Genomic DNA, 24,198 nt, shown 5'->3' with positions numbered 1-24,198 from the left:
GGCCTCATCCCTGTAGTGAGGCTATTGTCATAATTTTGAACATAAGTATATTAGGGACTTGTGTTGTTATGATACCAATATTGTTTTACCGCTTCCGTTACCATAATTAGTTTTGTTATTCCAACATTTTTTTCCATGTAAGTGTAGTACCGAGTGGTCCATTAAAATCTGAACACTTTCAATTTTAAACTTTAATAAGATATAATTAACTTATTAAAAACAAAATTTCAACAAAACTAATAATATAAAAACATTTATGTCCGAGCTCTCTTAATCATCAATATAGCCGCCCTTAGTACAAAGGATGGCTTCTAGGATAGCAGCAAAAGCCTGGAACACGCAGCGGATGAATTCATCTGTCATGGCGTCCTATTGCTGGCTGATAGCAATGAAGATCTCAGTGTTTGGATAAAGAACAATGCAGGCCTTCCCCTCGACATGCACTTAAAAAGTGTAGTCAAGGAGGTAGGCATCAGGGCTGTAAGGAGGCCCAAATTTTCAAAAAATAGTTCAAAAGAAATCAAAAGAGTTTTGCAACGGAGGAAATTGCTTTCTTTCATTCGTGGTGTACGAAGTAGCCTCTCCAATCCTCGCAAGGATCTTTCCACCCACTCTTCGGTAGCTCTCTGGGGAGTCTCCTGTGAAACCCTGAGATATTTTTTATGCGCCCTAATGAACTTGAGGGGATTGGCCTGGTCTTTTTTTTAACTCTTTCAGGTCCTGTTTGACCTTTTCGACAGAGCCCTTCTTCTTATGTAATATTTCATAAATTATCCTGGAGACGCCTAACTGCTTAGAGTGCGGGAATAGAAATTTTTCAATCACAATTAAGTCTCATTTTCTCGACTTGTAAGTAAGCGAGAAAGCTCAGGTTTATTTTGTTTTGTAACTAATTACTTATGTTCTATCTAAATATGAATTAATTTTAATCACCCAACTTTCATATATTATTGAATTAATCAGTTTTTAGATTTCAATCGAACACTCGGTATAGTACCGTTTTCTATGTGTCAGTACCCCGGTGCAATTTTAGTACCGGGGTACAAAATGTTGGAAGGACTCGTCATAGAGAGACTTGGCAAAGATTTTTGTTGGGAGGGGGGTTAAAACCTATAATTTTCAAGATGTTATTGTTTTCTCCGAAAAATGTTGAATTACTTTTTTTTTAAAGTCAAATATTTTTGAATGACTAAAAAAATTGACAAATTAGTTTAAAGTTTGACAAATACCTTTGACTCTTTCACTAATATTTAGAAATATGGCAAAAATTCGACACAAAACTACTCTTTTTCCCATTCTTTTGTTATTTAAAGCTATAGACAAGATTTAAAGATGGTTTATATTCATTCTAGCCTGTTTTTTAGGCAGTTTACTATGTATACGATTTTTTATTTGTTTAAAATCTCTCATGCTTAGCTTTTAATTTTTTTTATTTTATGTTAAAATATAGGCATTATATATATTTGTTTAATTATATTCGTTATTGAGCTTATGTAAGTCAATTATTTTTAAATAACCCAAAGTAATACATTTGAATATGAATAATACTAAGCATATAGATATGTCTGATATTTTTTTTTTAATGCAACCTATAAAATTTTGCAACTGTCCCTGGCAACAGTGGCATACTCAACAGGCATTGGGAAGGGATGCAAAAAAAGGGATGTTTGGGTCAGAATTTGAGAAAATAATATTTTTGGAGGAATATAGTACTAAATCTTACAATATTTGAATACTGACTTTTTAATTTATTATAGAATATCTAGATAAAATATGATTTATAATCATTATGGAGGAGGTATTAGTATTATATTATCTCTATGTCCGTGTGCACGCTCTTAATCGCACACAGCCCTTGTCAAGGCCTAGCCCTGGCTATATGCATTATGTATTAACCTTTTTTATTAAAAATCGACATCCTTTCAGCCATTTTAACTCAAATATTGTGGCTATATCTTTTATTGATCTAGAGAAATATAAACTGTTGCAACTATTGCTGTGTTGGTCCTTATCTTGGACTGAAGACCAGAGTCCAGTCCAATGCCACTTGTCGGGCCTTTAAAAAAAGTAAAATCAATCTCATGTGACCAGTGATGTGTTAGTCCTTATTTAGGACTGCAGTCCATTCCGGTCCCATCCAGTTAAGTTCCACTTGTTGGTTCTTAAAGAAAGTAAAATAAATACTTCGTGACGTCATTGAGGGTAGTTTTCCCTTTTAAATGTTCCTTTCTATTCAGAATAAACTATATAACTAAGTAGAAATATAGTATTATATTTGTATTAAATTATAAAATTTCATTATAATGAAAATATGAATATTTTTTGCAAAATATATGCAATGCTCTTAATACATATCTAATATATCTTATTTGGATTAATAAACTATCGACAATACTAGTCCCACTGATCAAAAGGACTTCTCTTAAGACTGGACTAGACATGACCGAATAAATAAGAACTGGCCAAACACGACTAGTCAAGTCATTGAGGGTGTGTTTACTTTTTATAATTATATAATATTATAAATTATATTTTGGATCAGCACAACACTAGCGGCAACCGGTGGATGTTACAATTGCACTCGGTATCCCTTATGCTAAATTAGTTTTTTTTTTTAAATTAAGGGAGGAATATTAAAATTTACAATGCTTATTTAAATTTTTTGAAGTGGAAGAGAACTAAAAATAATTGCTAATTAATTTTAATATATTCATAACAGTAGATTGATTGTTTCTAATAAAACACTTGATGCGAAAGTAATCAAAAATAATTAAATACTTTGTTTTTCTCTATTGAACAATAATTTTAGGAAACGTCAAATACTCTCAATTTTAGCATGAATAATGCACATGAACTCTAATTAATTATGAATGGGACAACGTAATTACAAGTTTCTAGCTATAAGGATTTCAAAGTACCTACATACCCTTGCGCTTATCGAAACGGTGTCAAAAATGACTCCACATACACAAATTTATAATCTATCTGCTATGGGCAATGCTGAAAAATCGTTCATTTTGAAAAATACCCGGGCATTTCATAAAATTTCCTATAGGGTGGTGGGTTTACGTTCATTTACATTGTCAAGTGAATTGATTTGTGCAATTTGAATGTTCAGTAATGTGAACATAAAGGATTAGATTGTGATACAATTTCATTAGCAACCGTTTGAAACTCTTGTGCGTTTTTATTGAAGTTAGTATTGTATTTGGACAATCAAAGTACTCTATCATCAAAAAATATACCTTTGCCAACAGGTTATGGTGGTGGACAGCTGGTCCCCAAGGGGGACAAAAACCTATCGCCCTAGTATGATGAGTATCAAGTTTCGTCTTATCATATGGTAAATACCGAATACGGGTTGTGCAAGTTAACCATTGGTCCAAAAATGTGGATCAAAACCCATCGCCATTACTTCTATAATACACCTCGCTCCATGGATAATGCAACTGAACTTTAAAAGTTATATAATACACCCGGACCATGGGTTGTGATTTGAACGCAAGTCCTAAATGTGGGTCATTTCCCACTGCTACCACTTCTCTGAGTATCAAAGATCCCTTTTAATAGTATATAATATACTTTGATCCACGGGTTGTGTAGGAAGATAATATTTTTTCTTTAATTTTAATAACTACACAATTTATAATTGGGATAAGGTTACAAAGTTATATGATATGTTTGATCTTTGTTGTTATAAGTAAAGTTGGGTTATCAAATCTATCATGTACGTACACTGCACAGTACAGACAATTTATTATTTTTAACCTTTAATATTAGAATCTTCAAACATCAACAACTCTCCCTTTCAAAATAAAGATGTTATCTAATTACCTTCACCAACGAAGTGAAAAGGAGGTAATGTTTTCGGATCTGTTTATTTGTTTGTTAGTCACCAGGATTACACCAAAAGTTAGGGATCGACTTTGATCAAACATTATATAAAGATTATATATGGTCAAAGTAAGATGACATCAAATTTTTCAAGGTCAAGGTAACAAAAAATGGACAATCGACCATAATTTTGAAACAAATATCTCAATTTGATTAAAGGTGGAGGTTTTGCAGTCGACTAAGTGCCTATACTAGTCGTAAATGTGTTTTGTTTGTAGGAGTGAAAATACAATTATAATTTTGTCTCCCCCACCCTTCCAAAAAAAAAAAAAAAAAAAGCATTCTAACTACATATAACGTTATATTTTCTACAACTCTAATTTAGACCGTCTTGCCTCCTCTTTCATAAAAGTATATTTAGTTTCGAGTGAATGAAGGTCTGAAAATATTTTGGTAAGACAATGGTTAAATAAACTAATATAATTACAAACTTTTTTAGAACTACGAAAATTAAGAATTTCTTTTAAAATTGTGTCGGATTTTATATAACTTTCTTAAATGGGAAAGCCATTTGTAGTTAATAATTTATTAGGATATTAAAAATTCAATAATGTATACATTTAAATAAACTCAAAATAATATTACAATAAATGTGTAATAATATTTAAATAATAATGGTTATGGAACAAAGAAATGTTCAAATCTTTGTAAGTTAGTATGATTGATGTAAAATTAGAAATTGGGTGGTTAAAGATAAATGTGATTTCATAATAATTTATCAAAGTTTCCCTTGGAAAAAAAACTAAGCAATATAAGTAATGGGAATAACACATTTGAAATTTAATTATTTATTCAAATGGAATTTGTGTAAAAGTTCCATTTAAAGAGTCAAGAAAATTATTCAAATATAAAGTGAGTAAACACAAAAACAATCTTGAGCAAAAATTAATGAACGAAAAAATGCCCAATTATATTTTTACATCATACTAAACATACAACCCATTATTTAAAAAAATATATTGCTCAATTTTTGTCCCTGTATTCAAATTTCTGGGATGAGTTAATTTGTCATAAAAATTTAACGATCGTTTAATGTCTTTATTTTATTTATGAAACTTCATTTGGCGCCCATATGGCCTTTCAATTACGTATCCAAAGGACTAATCATAATAATTTGGTGAAATAAATTAATTATAATTTATCAAAGAATACAAATATAATCCAGAATAGTATTGTTACTAAAATAATATTTCTATACCGGTTTCGGTACCAAAAATTTTATCGGTATTTCAATACTTTAAAAAAAATTAACACAAGAACGATGAATGGTAACGACCTCTCTTTGAACGGCGGTGGATATCAAAAATGATAACCATTTATTTTTTATTATTTGTTACTGTAAGTGGGTGCTAAAATTGAATGTAATGTGTTACCCATTACTTCTTTCTACAGGATAACAGCATTCATAACAATATAATCCAAAATATTATAAAAGACTTGGAAATACCATCAGCGAAAATACATTTTGATTGTATAAAGTCTTGCCATTGGATTTAGATAGAATATTAGCTTCATACTTATTAAAAATTGATAATGTAAATTGATTTTGGTAATATTTTTTCTCCATCGGAAACTTTCGTACATATTTTTGTGTTGAGAGATCAAAATTAAACATTTTTGTTCATTTTTATTGGGTAAGAAGTCAATCTTTTGCCACTAAAAAGATCTTGAATTTAGTGCTTTTTTGGTACCCTTTTTTTCAGGAGGTATTTTTTTTTGCAAGAACGATACATAGTCCTTAAAATACTGCTAACAAAAATTTATCATCAAATTTATCAGGCTTCTTACCCATATATTGAGTACATAGATTTCTTTGTAAATAGTGGCTCATCAATGTTTATATTTATACCTGGCCTGTATATTAATTTACAATTTTCAACTAATTGATCCCATAGCTTTGAAATCAAGATCAAACTACTTGTTTTGGAGTCTTTGTTATCTTGTGGAACAAATATCAAAGTGGATAAATCTCAATAATTAAATATATATGTCTGAATAGTATGCCGAAAGAGACTGATCCCCAATTTTCTTGACCAAATGGCTTTAGTCGGCTTTTCTTTTGCTAAGATTCCTCTCTCATACATTATAACAATTAATTGGAGCATTTCTCGTTTTCTAGTTGTCCATATATTTTTCTTAATTTTAGAAGGAGCCTCAACTATTGTACATTTTACAATGTGATCAACAATATAAATATCGATCAAGAATTCAAAAGGTAATTATTTTATGTTTTGAAATTGATGAAGTACCTTGGACTTCCTTCAAAATATTTTCTTGTCTAAAAAGGCCTGAACTCTTTCAACTTCCTATTTTTTTGTGTCAAATTATATTATCAGTAACGACACACAATGATTCTCCTAATAAATCAGTTGATTTATGGTTGCTTAGAAGGAGGAAATTGAGTCGTCACTTGATTGTATCCTAGCATTTTTCAAAAGGTTTCATATACTAATTAGTAGTAGAAAAATATGATGATTATTTATCAAATAAATGAACAAATACTTACTTTATTTATATATTTAGACACAAGATTTATTCAGTTCAAATTATTAAATTTTGTAAGAAAACTTATTTTCAAACCAGTATATTTATATGTTTTTAAATTTATATCATAGATATAAATAAAAAAAAATTCTTATTGTAAGTCTTAGACAAATGCTACTGACTTTTGGTAAGTGTTTTCTTATTGGTGTTGGGGATAGATCTGTCACTGGTCTTCCATGACTTGTAGAAGACATTGAATTGGTGACTCGTCATTTTTTATTCACCCACTATGTTCTATGATGAGCGCCACTCCTCTTTCATCAAGATCATTTCATGCGTTGAGGGACGAACCTTTCTCTGATGCCTCCAGGTAGTCTTCCCTACCATTGCAAAGTGCTGGGTAAACTTCTAAAAGACTATCAGGCAGCTCCAAAATTTCCTTATTTTCTTTCTTTTCTTTTTTTTTGACTTCTTTGTGACAAAGCCTTCATTATTTTTATGTATAAAATCATTGGTTAAGTTTGTTGTCATCCTGTGCTTAACTTCAGGAGAGGTTAACACTTTTCTTTTTGTATTTAAACTTACTCTAACATCAAAGATAGCTAGTCGAACGAGTTCTGCCGACCAATACCATAAATTTTTCGAAAATTTGAAAAAGGCACATTTGTAAATATGTCCAATAATTGAAGAATATTCGACAAACAACTTCATTTGACTGCGACGTTCAAAGGGAAATTGGAACCCTAAGATGAATTGACTTACAAGGAAAAGATAAACATCACGTAATCTTTGTTCTTCCCTTGTAGTCAATTAAAGTTATAATCTAAATATCCTAATTTTGAGACTATATATCACTTTTGAGAGCCAACAGATATGGTGCATTGCACCAAGTGACATGAAGTTAACTCCGCACTCACGGCCATAGCCAATAAATATATTAAAAGTTTTCTATTTTCGTCTCTTTAATATATTTTTTTGAATTATTTTTTGCAAATTCAATACTACTATCTCGTATGCCTTCCAAAAGACTGGCCACCTCTTCATCTGCAGGTCCATATTTATAGTTATTTTTGTTGATTAATTACCAATTTTCCTTGAATCTCTTAAACAAATGTCCATTTGGTGGCGATGTGGTACCCATACACTCTCAGAAAATAGTTCCAATAACAAATTTCATTATACAATATTTTCAAGCAAATTCGAGATGTTTTTTCCCGAGTAATATTTGAAGTAGAACACAAGTTCCATTTTAAATAACTAATAGCTGCAAATAATACTAAATAGCTAACTATAGGTATTTTTCAAAACTCTCCAAAAAAATTTAATATTTTTTTGTACAATTAGAACCCTAATTTTTCAACCTAAGCCGTTTAGGTTGAAAAAAAAGTTGATTTTAATGTCACCCTAATGAGCTCACGCACTGGTTAAATTACTTTATAATTATACGTTCTATAATATAAAAAAATAACAACAATAATGACAACCGCGTTAGAAAATAGAAAATGTTTTTATGATCATTAACTAGAAACAGCCACTTTCGCATTTTAGGAAAAGTTTTATAAGCTTCTTTATATCAGTAATCATTTTTTCAACCCAGCCAGGTAAACCTATCGAAAAAAAGGATAACAATATTGAATACCAAAGAATCCAATAGGGGTTATATTCTCTTATATATCTAAGATATTTACTTATTGTGTTACAAAATTGAGTGTGATATTCAATCTTTTTTTCATGAAAACAATGTATTTTGATATACTTTTTTTCTAAGTATATTCTACTAATTTAGACCAAATTAAGAGAAAAATCATTATGAATTTATTTTATCTTTGCATAATATTTATTTGTATATGACATTAAAAATAATACATAATACTTTGAAGGACAACAATATCCGTTTCTGAGAGTGTTCAAAATCTTTACTATTCGTTTATGAAAATTAATTTATGTAAAAAACCATTCACATTATTTCCATTGTATACCCTAAAAATTGGCGACAAATCATGAGACTACAACAAGGAATTGTAGGACAGTCATAATTATAAGTAAGATTAAAATTGTAGCATTAAATATGTTTTAAAAATTTGTGTCAAAAGCTGCACAATGCCTTGAAATTTAACAAGGGAAGCTAAGATCTCAATATAACTTCTATAGGCTGATTAATATGTCAAAAAGTGAAAAATACACCAACTAGCACTGCACTCCCTTAACAAATGAATTTTATAAACTTATCTTTAATTATATACTTATACTTATGGTGTAAAACTTCATCTAATTTAACACTGAAACTAAGTAAGGCTCGATTATTAGACACCTCATTTACAACTAAAAATCTAAATAAATCTCAAGTTTAATTCAAAAGATTAGACAATAAATATACATGTATACTCGATGATAGATGAATATAAAGCGTCATCAATTTTTTATACTTTAGTTTGAAAGTTTATGAAGTAGCTCATTTCAAACTTTGTCTTTCTATAAAAACATGAATAAAAATTGTCTATGATTATTTTTTTTTTTTTTTAATAATCAAATTTCTGGGTTAACACCAACCCAGGGATTTTTCTTTGTATTTATTTTTACAAATCTTTGGAAATTTTGAGGATATATTTTTTTAATATTTTTTTTTAAACAAAAATTGACAAACTAGATTTAGAAAAAAAAATTTGACGAATAATCTTCTTTGTAAATAATACCAATTTGGACAAATAAAATGTTTATGAGAAATAAAGTTGACAATAACCAAAATTGACAGCCATCAATATTGTTAATTTCAATATTGTGATAAGAAAATATTACCAAGAACGTGTCTATTTAACACATTGGACAGCCTGATTTTAGTCAAGTTGCGTATAAGATCTTCCTTAAACCCACTCTTGTAGTTACGGGCCTGCCTTACACGACAAAGACCCTATACGGACCCCCTTTAAGTGCATGTAAATTGCCCTTAACAATATATATTTTTAGTAGAAAAAGTATCGAAATACCATAAACAAACTTGATACTAGAACAGGTAAAAAAATATTGTTATTACCAATTCTGAGATACATATTACAAAAAGTAATACACTATTGATAAGGAATTTGCTATTATTTTGTAGAACAAACCATTTGTTTATGTTCATCTTTATTGTAAACAGACCCTATTTTTTAAATATAGAACAACCAGAAAAACAGAAATAAATAATCATTAAAATAATTTATGACATGCGAAACATAAGCTTCATTAATATGGTATGTCCTTGACAATATTTCGTTTGAATCTAAGCAATAATTCATTTCAAAAACAACATGTCTCTTTTTTTTCAAATGAAACAATAATAATTAATAAATATCAAATTTGAGATAAACGAAACCGCTTTTTAGAAATGTTTTGTGGATGAAAATAACGTCTAATTTATCAAAGAAACAATTTATCATTTATGTTTGTTGTAATTTGCACAAATAAATTGTACATGTTAAAAATTTACGTCTGATTTATTTAATTAAATTGTCAGTCATTTTATTTAACAACTACACATTGATGCAAACATTTTATTTCGATCCATTAAAAATAATTGTTTAATATGAATATTTGCAAAGTGAAGTCAAATTACTCCAGTCTAACCACCTCCGTCTTTAAGCACATCCAAAAGCCTGACACATACCTTGATGAGGACTTCCTTGTCCATGTTGGGCATTGTCTTCAAAATGGAAGCCTGCAAGGAGTAAACGGTATGTCTACGTTTAGTGAACACTCTCTCCAAGATGTCAAAAATATAGTAGTCCAAAAGATTCAGATTCGGTGAGCTAGGAGGTTACATTTCCTTTTCCTAAAACATAAAGGTATTAAAAAGGTTATCTTTTTCCGGAATACATCAGATAACAATTATATGATTTAGACAAGTTGCATGAATATAACATTGTAGCAAGACACCAAATCTTTTAATATTAATTTAAGCTCTCTAACATCATTATCTATGGAGTTGTATGAGCAAAGGAGGAACACAATAATGGCCGCACAGCTTTTGTATTCGGAAAACACCTCAAGGATTTTTTTTTTCTTATTCAATTTTTTGTCAGTTAAATCTCATAAGAATTTTTACAGATCACAGGGTTGTCAATATATTGAGATCTAAACTTATTCCGGATTTAAAATCCTCATACTGTTTTTATTCTAATCAATTAATAGTGTATGAAACTTTTTGTAGTTGCCAATCTGAACACTGTTTCTTATATTTCAAAGCTGTTTTCTATGTTATTTCATTCTTGAGGAAGGAAACCCTAACTATGAAATAACCAAGAATACATGTCCTAAAGAAAGACGGGGAGCAGCATTAAAGATGAGTTGGGGAGTAGTAAAAAGGGTTGTAAAATGCATTTTTTTTTTTTTTCAGTAAGTGAAAAAACGAAAATTAACATGGTAACTGTGACAATTTGAGGAATGTTTGAGAGGAGAAAAGCTTACTTGTCATAACTTTTCATGAAATTACCTAGAATTTGATCATAGGTAGGATTAACTCCTTATTCGATCGTCCAACGCGAACTTGTACTTATGACTAGAGTTGTATAAGATATGATCTTAAAAGCGTAAGCGACAATTTGTAGTTTCATCCTGAACAGTTTTTTTTATTATCTGAAAATTTGAACAATATCATTGATAGACCTTAAAATGATATCATCAAAACATAAAGTAAATTCTAGTTTATGTGCTCATGAAAAATATAGAGTAACAATGAGGGTTGGCTCGTTTGAGTTACAACGTTATGTATAGCCTAAAAATATGGTTTTAAATCTTGAGCATTTTTTAGTGTACTAGTTTTTTTGTTTTTTTGCGGTAAGCTCAAGAGTGTCCTTTTACGCAGTTATTATTTTCTCTCATTATGGAGAAGAGAAAATCTAAGTATAAAGGTTAACCACAAGTGTGTGTGTTCATGAAGTACAGAGAGTCATACTGAACTTGGACTATTGTAGAATGTAGAATTGAAAATAGTGTCATTTCTGCTTATATCCTTGCTTGATACGGGGTGTGGCCTATGTTTATTTACTTCATGCCATAGCTAATGTAGTAAAATGTCATGACAGCTTAGCTACACTTCTCCCAAACATTCCTAAAATTGTCGGGATGATCATGTCATTTTTAGGTTTTATATTACCAAAAATCCTTACATTTTTAACCCACATATAGCCGTTTGTAGGTCTTATTTTTACTACGTCTTTACAATAAAGCTTCATTCTCTTTACCAAAAGGGCTGGTAATTTACAGTTCTCAAAACAACTATGAGTATTTGGGTTTTTTAATTTACCACAAAATACTTATTAATAAGTAATTTTTATCAAAAAAGTAAAAAAACAACAAACATTTATATATTGACTATCCAAGGAATGTTCAATAATTGTATTATCTTGTATCTATTCATCATTTAAAGTTATTCATCTCATTTTTTGGCTACAACTTATACAATCTGCTTAATCAAGTTACAACTTATACAAATTTTCAATATATATATATGTTGTTAAATAAATGACAACTAACATGGTAAACGAGTATTTTGGACCGTTGTCAATTTAAATAAGGAATTAGTGATACTGATTGTTTCCAGGATCCTGGATTTGATCATTCTATACAGTATGTTACTTCACTAACATAAGAACTTAGTATGTATTTGGTAGCTAGCTGAAAATTATTAAGATTTATTTTCCACTTATCAGTGTTCTGAACGTTGATTGGTGAAACTCGAATAAGATGTTGTCCTACAAATTATATCTATATTGATATATCAAAGTTTGTTTGATTGTCTGTCTTTATAAAAAAAACAGTCGCAACTTGCACTTTATATAGTGCCCTTTGATGTATATCATAAACATATTTTGATCAAGAAATAAAAATGTAGTTGCTTCAATGAACTATTGCAAGTGTGTGCTTACAGAACCGAACATGTAGATAGAGTGAAGTGTATAAAGTGATTCCTGATGTATATCATATACATATTTTGAACTTGTAAATACCAATGTAATCGAATGAATTAAATATTGCGGGCGTGTTCATGTAGCATCGAATATGTAGCACAGCTTCTGTTTGTTTTTGTTATGGCTCTCTTATGTATTTCACAATTAGAGATGGGATTTGTGTAAGAGTGTGACGAAAATGCAGGAGCAAGAAATATGGTCTTAATTCAGTAATACCATGCTAGCCTCTTTTTGGGGGCTTGAAACCTCCCAAAAGATTCGGAAGCGCCCCCAAAACTTTTGTCACATATATATATGATTAACCAATTTATATTAGTAATTATAGAATGGTGTTGATAATTTTTTAAGCTAACCTCCCAAATGATGAAAACTAGCAACGCTCCTACAGGGAACACGGGTTCGTTTGTTTTTGGTAGTGAGCGCTAGAGTGACTAAAGTACTTATTATTTATCCTAATATACTTTTTTTTTTTCTTCTAAAACTCATGAGAACAGAACTTGTATGAATGATATAGGTATTAAGTAGTTAAGTTTGAGTGAGCTCATGAAAAACAAAGAATAACCCTCAGGATTTCTTTGAAATTATCTTCTATATTATTAAAGCAAAATTTGTCTTTAACCAACGCTTAATTACTCCAAGCAATAGCGGGTACTACCTCTAGTTCAATAATAATTATTTGGTGATAAAATGTAGATTCAAGGGAATAAGAAGATTACTCTAAGATCAAGATAATCTTCTAAATGCGGACGAATTTGTGGAAAATAATTGAAAGAAAAACAGAAGATGTTAGAGTAACTAAGCGAGCAAATAAAAAAAAAGAACTAACATAAAGAAACTTACTACAATATTATACAATATTAAATATGTTAGTTTATGATTTAATATTCTAAGTATAAAGATTATCCATTGAAATGAAGGTAAAGAGAAACATCCCGATGCGCGGACTCCGGTATCAAAATTGTATACTCCCATCTATCAATGTTATTTACTCTTATTTTTTGCTATTTTTTATGGAAAAGGTGTAATTATTTTTGAAAGAATATACAATTGACTCAATTTCTTATAAAAGAATAATTGTTTTAATACCAATTTGACAATCCGACTTATATCCCTTTTATATTATTTTACATGTTTTCTTAGACTTATTACTAAAGACGTAAAATTACGAGAAGAAGTTATTGAATTAAGTTATTAATTCAATAAAAAATTATATACAACTATTCAATTTATAATCTGCAGCGGCTGATACATTATTGAGTCCATGATCTACAAGATAAGAAGTCACTATGATATACCTTTATGTTAAAGTGTATATTAACAACGAATTATTCTTCCATTAATTGAGATGAGAGCTAATGAGTGAGCCAAAGATCCTACTCAAAGGAACGATATCCTGAACATCAAGTTATAACTAAGAGTCATGTAGGTAGGACATTCTATTCAATTAAGTGAAAATATATGAGTTCATTGGAACAATGGTAGATACAAGTTTATATCCTTCGAAAAATCCATCGAAATAAGTTAAACGATTAACCAGAACTACCAAGCAACACAATTCAAACTCATCCCTCTCATTGTCATAGTCAAATCTTATTTTTACTGTACGAGGTTATATGGCGATAACATTCCGATTTACTAAAGAAAAAGTAAAGATAAAATGCCCCTACGAAGGGATAATCGTAAGAAATTATTTACCTTCAATAATATAACTTATCCCTACGATATATTAAATTCCATACGAGTGGCATCACTACTCCGTCTTTTATTGCCTATAACAGTACATATTAATAAATAATGTGTAATGTGTATATATGTTTATATTTTTATCTAAAATAGGAGTGGCAACATCCAATATAGAGAGAGACATTTTTTTTTGCACTATCATTGGAGAGCCATATGACCATACCCTTCAAAAAACTTAATATGACAGACACTACAAATGATTCTCAATAACAACACATCATATATATATACATATCTATATGTTTATTGCACCAAAATACAACTATTTTCTGCATAAAAATGCACTTTTATCAGTTCTTAGTAAACTACAAAGACAAAAAAAATGCCTAAAAAAAAACCTGTTAAAAAATAAATAAATAAACTAACGGACTGTTAAAAGAACTCATTAATTTATTTGACATATTATACCAAATAAATAAAATCCAGATTTGTGATGGGATGGAAATGGATATGTTATTTAACATTCAATATTCATTTTTACTATATGAAATTAATGAATTTTAAACAATATTCGCCTATCAAAAGTTAATCATTGAATTTGAAATATGATTTATACACTAAATAACATTTGTACATTGATATAAGTTTTTTTAAACTGTTTAATAGTTTAGAAGCTATGGTCCTACCTTATAAAAGGACTTGCATGGTTCATGAGAAATAAATATTTTCTTATTCTATTTTTTATTGGAATATAAGAGTCCAAATATGAGAAAAAGTACTTTCACTCCAAGTCAAACATGAATAGCTAGTCTTTTCTCATAAGTCCAAGTCCTTAAATATTTTGATTGAGTTTAGTTCGAGGCTTCAGAAAATAAAAAAATAAAAACTTTTTGAGAGTATTTTTTTTTTCCGTTCAAAAGTGTTTTCCCATAAAAAGATATTTTAGCCCTTGTTTAGTCCTGTTTAGATTTTATTTTGGTACAATTTCATTGCAAGGAATTTGATAATCTGTTGTAGCGATGTTCAAACTGTGGATTGTGGCATGTATTGTGGTGGCAATAGGTTTTGATCCCCCTTAAGGAGCAGCTGTCCATCTACACAACCTATTTGGTGAGGTATATTTTGAAAAATAAAATGAAGTGTCTCGTCACAATTTCTTTTATACAATAGTTTAATTGTCTGAATACAAAATAAATTTCAATGAAAGTAAAATAGATTAACTTTGCTTAAAATGAAATTATACCATAATCAAATTGCTTGCAATAAAATTGTATCATAATATAATTGTTTGCAATGAAATTGTATCACAATCAAATCTTTAAAGATAAAATTACTTGCAATGAATTAATAGTCAAATTACCCACAACCATTTCTCCTGACAATGTAATTGAACGTAAAATGACCACTCTATAAAAATTACAACTTGTTCAAACAAGTTTTAAAAGTGGAGAGTAGAAGTTAATTCTTACCCGTAGAATACACCCATTTCTAGTCAAGAAAATGTGGCGTATTTTGTAATTCGCCCATTTTTTTTAGTTGGCAATTTAATTTTTTGTTTTTTTTATCCTGAGCTGTTGTCATTGTTATTTAATTCCTGATGAGTGACCTTTCTTTTTTAAATAGAAAATATGGTTAACGTAATTAAAAATGTGCAAATTTTATTTAACTATGTTAACAAGACGCAGTTTAATATTTATTTCCAAATTTAAAGACGGATTGGTTTATCCGAATAACTAACTATTTAGTGCTGCATCAGCGACCACAAATTAGAGGTAGTGAATGTTCCCAATGATGTGAATTAGGGGTTGGCAACCTATGGCACGCGGAGGTATATTGACTGGCACGCACAAATTATAACATTTTCCCAGTTAGTGTGTTTTTGTACCATTATCGTTGATAGTGGCAAACTCGTTGATTAGAAATGTTGAAGATGGCACTCCATGTCTCAAAGGTTGCCTATCCCTGATGTAAACACTATGGTAGAGATTGCTTAAGGGGCCCTGATATCCTATAAGTTCATAGAAACGGTTACCCCCCTCCCCAACTCTTTTATGTGCATATCAATGTTTATAAAGCAAAGTTAGTTTGGCTGTTGATTTTTTTGGTTGATTGTCTGATGAGAATTCATATTTAACAGCGAGCAAGTGTAGCTTAAGCTCATATGTGGCCAGTCAACAAAAAAACAAACTAGAATGTTTTTTTTTTTTTTTTCAAAATTGAGCGTGGATTACATTTGTATTCCTCGAAAAATTATCGTCAATTTCCATCTACAAATTATGATTATTAACCGAATGGGAGGCTGCGTAATTTGTACTTAGAGTAGCCAAAATTGATTGTCATCATTAAAGAATGAGAACTTGGCAGATTTTAATTGAAAAGCCATATCAATTCCAATATTTAGTCCCATTAATCAAATAAAAGGTTGTAAACTATAGTCAAAATTCTTAGGTATTTTAACTCATTTACAAATGTGAATATTTATAAAGCTTTAGTTGATTCAAATATGTATGTATTTATGAAATAAAAAATTTAATTGGAATTTTTCGTTCTTTGATTTATATGTTGACTGCCACGTATAGAAAAAAATTACCGCTAAAAACTCTACCAAAAGTATTGATAGAGATAGAATCCGAAAATTGACACCCAACGGCTAAAAAGGGTTTTTAAGATAAATCTTGTTATGTCATTTCGGACACAGGTAACAAAGTTGACTGTAGCAAATTACACAGTCTTAAGGTTGGTTAAAGTGGAATAGGAATCCCTTATGAGGCTGAAAAGGCTACTTTTGACGCCTGCTACGAAAAAGATCAATTTTTGGGGCGCCTAATTATTACAAATGAACCTCAACTCATCATATATAGAAGAGTAGTTATCTTCTCTGATACTTTATTATAACTGAGGATATTGATGAGTGAGTCTGGACCATCACAGTCAATAAAGCATTCTAATCGTCTAATCTGGTGTGTTAAGGTTATTGCCTCCATAGTGAAAATTATTAAAAAAATGGATCAAAATTCTTATAATGGGTAAATCCTATTAGTTAAAATATTTTCAAAGTAGTCGATATATATAAATACACAACGGTTATGCTTATTGACAAGACTTAATCCTATCTTGTGGAGCTTGATGCCAAAAATAGAATTTTTTAATGTTTTTATTTTTTGTAAAAAAAATAAAAACATCTTTGTATAATATTTTGCAATAAAAAATCAAATATTTGAAACTAAGCATTAGGGTATTTACAAAAATAAAATTTCCCAAAATATCAACAGGGACGTTCTTGCCCTCTCCTTGCACTTTACAAAAATGTCCTGCTTAATTATAACTAATTCACGCTGTAATAAAAAAATCCTTAAGATTCAAATCAATAATTAATTAAATAATTATGAACGAAAAATAAGTATAAAATAAATTTGTGGACTTCAACTTGACTCTTGAGGAAAAGAATTTGGACTTTACTTGAACTTGCAATTAAGATATTTTCTCCCACCATTACTAATTTTTGAGTATTAAGTATGTCAAGTCTTAAGTTTTAAAAGTGCAATGCAATTTAAAGGATTGATGCAATCTAGTCAACATGGCGCATTCGATATAATAAATCTTTTTTTTTTCTTTTTTTTTTGAAAAAACCAAGATTTACATAAATTAAAAATACTGTATTCAAAATTTTACTTGTTCTGATAACCTAGATAAAAATGACAATTTAGAATCAAACAAGAACTAATTGATGCAAAGAAACTATTGTTGTCATCAATTTAAATTACTTATTGAACTAAATATACTCAAAGATTAAACTTTGATAGCACAAAAGTGGTAAAAAAAAGTATTATTATTAATATTCTGTAGTAATATAACCACTTTTTTTTCAATATGATAATTTTTTATGTTTGAACACAATAATAAGCAGAGCTTATACTAATATATATTATCCCTTAAATAGGCAGTGAGCCTTCTTTTGAAATAAAAGCATAAAAAATAATAAGTCTCGATATTGATGCTCTTTCCAAAGAAATTTTAACTTTTCATGATATGTTTACAATACAAGAACCAAGGGTTAGTTTGGAAAATTAAGAACAACTAAGTTTCATACATCTTTTATACCTTGGTATTTAAAGATGTTACTTCATACTCCCTTAGAAAATAATACAAAGAAAATTTGATCTTCTTGACCTGCTGCAAAAATGGGAAAATATAATTATGGAGTCCCTCACTTTTGTCAAGTAGGATAAAAAATTTACGACTCAGTTCCAAATTTCGACGGGCTGTATTTACTTCAACTCGTCCTGTAAAGACTGTGGAAAGAAATCGAACTCAATCATCCATGCATTTACAAGATGCCCAGCATTATCTGGTCCTTGATATTTCGTTGATTGAATGTTGATCTTTTTCATTTAAGCAACTACATTCCCCAGTGCTCGTTTGTCAATAATACCCCAGAAACTAGGGATATCTGTTTTGCTTTAGTTAGCGCTAAAGCATACATTGCGAACTGCCTCACTTCTGGGTGTCCAATAACCTTTCACTCTTTGAGGAAATTTTATATAACATCTGCTGCAAGATACGCATTCTTTTCCTTAAGGATCCCCCATTACGAGAATGGAAATACGCTGCAGATATTGTTTGATTTTTCCCACAATCGTCATGTAAGTTATACACAACCCTTAAATGTTTAATAAGTAGATACCTGATGAGGAGGACAAAAAGAACGTAAATGTAGTTGTTGTTTGTTTGTCTGTTTTGATTTTATTATTTTCATATTTTGTGTAGCCGTATTTTGTAGCAGTAGGGTGTAGACATTAGTATATTCTTATATAGTCTGTACAAACATAAGTTGTTAATTTTTAGGGGTTAATTTTAAACTATAACGTTTATTTATGATTAATTTTATCGCAATCCCTCTTGGTGTATTTTATTAATATTTTATATTGGTGTACCAAATTTTAACATAAGCTCAATTTAAAAATATATATTGTTGAAAAGGTCAAGTGCATACTGTATATATTTTACGGGGTGCATTCAAATGATATTTGTAAAAACCCTATTGAATGTGATAATCATTTAATACATTTATTAATTAATGAGCAAATATAAGGCTACATTGTATAAGTTTGCCTGCAGGACATAATTTTTCTTTCTATCACGATATTGGACACTGCGTAACCAGAATCTTGAAATTAAATTATCGCAATCTTTTAATAATAAGAAAATAACATTGCCAGGTTAAGGGAAGAAATGCCAAGAATTATTAGTGTAGGAGGAAAAGGATCTTGACTTTTTCGAGATATTTGGACAATTACTATATGTAAAGATCATACAAATAGATGGAATGTCATTTTGTTATGTGGAAAAAATAGCATTTTTTTTTCTTATGGAGGAATGAGGGCGGAGGAGATCATTGTATTTAGCACTATGGTTTTTTCTTGTATCCAACGTGACCATGAATCAAGCTAACATCATTATCTTCCTTACTTTAAATTAATGATTTTAATTTTTTTTTAATATTTACTCCTATAAAAGCCTAAACCCCAATAATAAAATGTACAAGATGCATCAGATATAGCTCTCAATAATAGTCCTAAAGCCTTAAAAGAAAATAAATCACTAACTCCAGTCTAAATCCCTATACTTCTATTCTAATAATATATTCTTCGAGTAACTTTGCTTAATCAGGTGAAGTTATTTATCATCTTTTTTTTTTTTTTTTTGGTCAGATGGAGTTAATACTGATTAAGTATAAGTAAAAATTATAGTATTACATTTACTCCATCTGAATTAGGACACTTGTGTGAAATCCATATCCATAAAGTATATTTTAGTCTCTAGAAATGACCAGGGCGCTAATCTATGCACATTGAATGCAAGGGAAAAATTCTTACGAGCGCGTTGTTCATTGAGCTACATCAATTCTTCTATATTTTTCACAGAGTTATTTCATTAAATTAGATATGTAACGTCCCAAAAGTCTTAACATCTGGTTTTTTTCGTGCTAAATTTTAACAACTTAATAATATAAAACAATATTTACTTAATGACGTCATCATCGATATCAGGTAGTGACGACATCATCAATCAATCTCCTCCATTTTCTAGTAAAATAATTGATACTTAATTTAAATGAAAATTAAGAATAATAGCAAAATATCCATGTTTATGAAAGATACTTAAAGTTTTATCGAACTCATTTAATCGTGAAAATGAGTTAAATTACCATGACATTAGTGGAAATGATGTCAAATTGCTCAAAAATTTTGGAACGTTTTTTTAAGGACCAATAACGGAAACAAACCCAATACTAAGGACCATTACAACCCACCCTAACATCAAAATGCATTCTGTATTATTTTTATAAGCTGTTTATTTTTGTACTACCTACTCTTACACCTTATTGGTGTTCTAAATATTGATTGATTCAATAATTATTTGGAACTTTTTTCTTTCTCAAGAAAAAGTTGCGAAATACTATGAAGATTATATCATGTTATAGGATCATAATTCTAAAAAAGGGTATAAATAATAATTATTCTTCTCCTTCCAGTTCCATAAACTTAACCACGTCACTACATTCTTAGAGTAATTTTGTACCATGAAATTGAATGACAATTAGTGTCTTTATATTGTTTATAATTATTTTTTAAATATAAGGTTACAATAAATTACATTAAGATAATCACAGAAAAGAATGGAGGGATACGCTTCACAAGATTGCCCACACGTCATAATTTCTCTTCCTATTTCGAAATTGGAGACAGCGAAAGTAGAAAGTTGTAACTCAATCATCATAGCCTTTTAATAATGAGGAAAGACCTTCGCAATGCGAAGTAAAATATATATTATTGGATTACCACTTTATAGGATCTTGAAAGAAGATGCAAAGTCTCATTATATGAAGGATATTGTAATTTCGTATCTTACGGAGTTTGTGCACGGAGTCGGACTGTGTAAACTGAGAGATTATCATAGAGGGGATCTTTTTATGGAAGGCACTTCAACTTTTTCTTGTAACTGCCATGAATAATAATAACATCATTATTTTCAACCTCTTTGTGATCTCTGCGGGCCTCATATCTTAGTCTACACTTCGACAGAGAGCACAAAACCCTCGATATCAAACTAATATTCTCATATTCTAATGGTAAGAAATATAATTCACTTCGCTTTGAGAAGGGTTTCCTGATTATGAAAATTGTCCAATAATTGTGTTTCAACTTTTCCCTTGTAGATGTTTCCAATATGAAGATAGAAAGCGAAAGTATGATTCGCGGGAAGACTTCTAAGCCATAAACAAATCGAGACCAAACGATTAGACATATGTGTTTATCAAATATATATATTATGTATGACCTGCCAATAACCAATGGATTTGTCTTGAAAGCCGTACTTTATTTTCGGAATCCATTTTCAATTTCTTGTAAAGTTTTTCCTTTTGTTTCCGGTAAGAGGAAGAAGGCAAATATGAAACAAACTGACAAGGCTACGGTACAATAGGCGAAATAAAGAACTACCCCTAAAGAATTCAACAAAGTTAAAGCCTGAAATGAAAACAATTATGTAACTAACACTATAAATAACGAAAAAAGAGCATTACAGTTTTAGCAGACACAAACATGGATAATCCATCCACAAAGCCAACGATGCCACTCCCAAAGGATTTTACGTCAGAAGGTAAAAGTTCACCCTGACACATGTAAGAGATTTGAATGTAGCCTGAACAAAAACTATAAGATGTCAGTAAATATCCTATGGCTGGAATCCAAGGAATAATTAGATTTTCCTCAAGTCCATATTTGACAAAATAATCCTATAATAAAAATAATAAGCAATTTTGAAATGGAAAATAATGGGATGACAGAAATTTACTTACGTTGGTTAACAAGTAATGGTAAACAGAAATCATTAATGTCCCTTGGATCATAACAGCAATAGATGTGAGAAAAACATATCTTCTTGGATACTTGGAGATCCATCCAGTAGAAAGAATTCCAAAAGCAGCTCTCCCTATAGTATTGATACAGGCTCCTAGATAAGGGTCCACTGGTATTTTGACTTCCTTATTATAAAGAGCAAAATTGACAAAGAATTAAGTATTGAGGAAAAATGTAAGTTTAAATCAATGACATACTTTAATGAAATTGACCATATAAAATGAAATAGCACCCAGTCCATTCCATTCTACAAAACCTGCTGTTAAAATTATTGAAATCATTAGAGGCTTTACAAATTCTGGAGACTTCAATCTATTTAGTTTAAATCGGAATCGATCCTAGATTGAAAGAAATTAGTTTTGGTAAAATTTTGAATTATCAGAAAATACACTGAGACTATTTGACTCCATGTTTTTGTTTTTCTTTTTGCTTATAACTAAATTCTCTGCAATAGCTGCTATTTCTTCTCTTACTTCAAGAATATCATCACGGAAATATAAAAGACTTTTAAATGCTTCCTCATCTCTTCCTTTTTGAAGAAGCCAAATTGGAGAATTGGGTGCCATGGAGAGAAATATGGCGGAAAAAATCGGAAATATAACCAATGAAACTAAAAAATAAGTAATTTAGTAATAAATATTCCATGTGTTTTATAAAACCATCACAGCATATAGTCAGTATCTTACCAATTGTGATTCTCCAATGGACAGCAGATCCAAGTATAACAGTAAGACAATATCCTCCAAGATAAAAATTGAGAAAAAAACTTCCTGTGATACCTCTAACTTTTGGAAGGCTTATTTCACTTGTATAAATCGGTATGGTCACTGTAGCAGAGGCGCATGCATGTCCACCTATCATATTTAGATAAAGGATGATCAATTATCTTAGAAATATATTTTTCTCTTCTATTAACCTACATAATAGTCGTCCAATACACAGATATGGAAATGAAGGTGCTAATCCTACCACTAAGAGTCCAGTAGTTGCCGTTATACAATCAATGATCAAAGAAATTCTTTGACCAAAGTAGTTACCCTGAAATGCGCCGATGAAAGAACCCAAAAGATACCCAAAACAATATATACTTGCTAAAATGAATGTGGATCATTAGTCAACTCAAATAAATGGTGAGGTAAGGGGACCTACCGAACCATGTTGCTTCGTCTTCCGTGAGATACAACTCATTTTCATTCTTAGTGTGAAGTAATTGTGGAATCATGATCGAAGACATAGCAACCACAAAACCTTGCATGGTTTGAAGAAGATTTGCTAGTCCAGAGACCCATATCTAAATTCAATTATGAATCATGGAAAATCCTTGTTCCTTTAATAAAATTAAATTTTACTTGACGTATCACATGTTTTTGTAGAAGGAATGGCTTGGAGCTTGTCTTCTCCATGCAGTTTTTGTTTGTCATCTCGACTGGGGTTTTGGTTTTCAAATTGATTACAATATCATTATTGTACTTATTTAGATACAAATTAACTTATGGATCCTATCCAGCCTAAAAATAGAAGTATTATTTTTGAGATCAATTGAGCAATTGCCTATCATTTGTTGTTCTTTTTTTGTATTTATTAAGATTACAGATACAATTGTAGTATCATTACACGTACTCCCACGCGTACACCTACGTTAACTTGATTACCGTTTTATATATAAGGAGAAAAAACGACAAAGACAAACTGGATATTTGCAACTATATAACCTACTACTTTAATCGTTTTTCACGTATTATACCTTGTGAAATTAGTAATAATAAAATTATTGTAAAACAATATTAATTTCTACATTATCTTATTTCCAAGTCCAACATCAAATTTATAAAGTAAGAGGAATACCTTATTTTAGATTATAACCTCAAGCATTATAGCTAGAGGATCTGTAATTTTGTTTGATTAATGACGTATATATTCTTCCTATATTTTCATCTCTTTTATTAAAAGGTCCCGTACTATCAATATTTTTTTATTTTTTTAAGCACAGTTTAAACACGGTTGAAGTAACATTAAAATTCGAGGTTTTGTACATTTAAATACATGTAAAAGTAAAATGGATAAAAGTACATAAGTCAATTAGTTTGAAAAATATAATAAAATTTATATCACAATGTAAAATTAAAGTTTTAGCGGCACAAAAAACAATCAAGCAATCAAAAACATAAAACAGACAATATAGGTTTGCTAATTATTTTTTTTAATTTCCTTAAAATCTTATTGTAATTGTAAAGAAAGAGTCGGGAAGTACTTTATCTCTCTCCCTGCTA

The 24,198-nt window shown here is 29.8% G+C and overlaps 1 protein-coding gene and 1 long non-coding RNA gene across 2 annotated transcripts; both read right to left on the bottom strand.

Moving 5' to 3' along the window:
- Positions 1-13,379: 13,379 nt before the first annotated feature.
- LOC121120444 (uncharacterized) lies at positions 13,380-14,306 on the bottom strand. The gene is made up of 2 exons (XR_005865060.1): positions 14,019-14,306; positions 13,380-13,958 (listed from the first exon to the last, which is right to left on the bottom strand). It is a non-coding gene; the product is annotated as an uncharacterized lncRNA (long non-coding RNA).
- Positions 14,307-20,595: 6,289 nt separating this feature from the next.
- On the bottom strand, positions 20,596-23,462 carry LOC121120464 (facilitated trehalose transporter Tret1). Its single transcript, XM_040715339.1, has 9 exons — positions 23,278-23,462; positions 23,078-23,219; positions 22,849-23,019; positions 22,615-22,782; positions 22,318-22,538; positions 22,126-22,266; positions 21,868-22,053; positions 21,592-21,804; positions 20,596-21,535 (listed from the first exon to the last, which is right to left on the bottom strand). Exons 1-9 carry the CDS (start codon positions 23,347-23,349, stop codon positions 21,386-21,388), a joined length of 1,464 nt encoding a protein of 487 aa, XP_040571273.1. The 5' UTR covers positions 23,350-23,462; the 3' UTR covers positions 20,596-21,385.
- Positions 23,463-24,198: the final 736 nt, after the last annotated feature.

The sequence above is a fragment of the Lepeophtheirus salmonis genome, chromosome 6 (genome assembly GCF_016086655.4).
Source record: "Lepeophtheirus salmonis chromosome 6, UVic_Lsal_1.4, whole genome shotgun sequence".
Classification (NCBI taxonomy): Eukaryota; Metazoa; Arthropoda; class Copepoda; order Siphonostomatoida; family Caligidae; genus Lepeophtheirus; species Lepeophtheirus salmonis.
This window is presented reverse-complemented; position numbering and strand designations above follow the sequence as displayed.

Excerpts from the sequence above, each read along its gene's own strand:
- LOC121120464 (XM_040715339.1), bottom strand. The coding sequence starts at position 23,349 with ATGACAAACAAAAACTGCATGGAGAAGACAAGCTCCAAGCCATTCCTT. Across the intron at positions 22,539-22,614 it reads CCATTGGAGAATCACAATTG|TTTCATTGGTTATATTTCCG; the intron begins GTAAGATACTGA and ends CTTATTTTTTAG. Across the intron at positions 22,267-22,317 it reads TGGAGTCAAATAGTCTCAGT|GATCGATTCCGATTTAAACT; the intron begins GTATTTTCTGAT and ends CTTTCAATCTAG.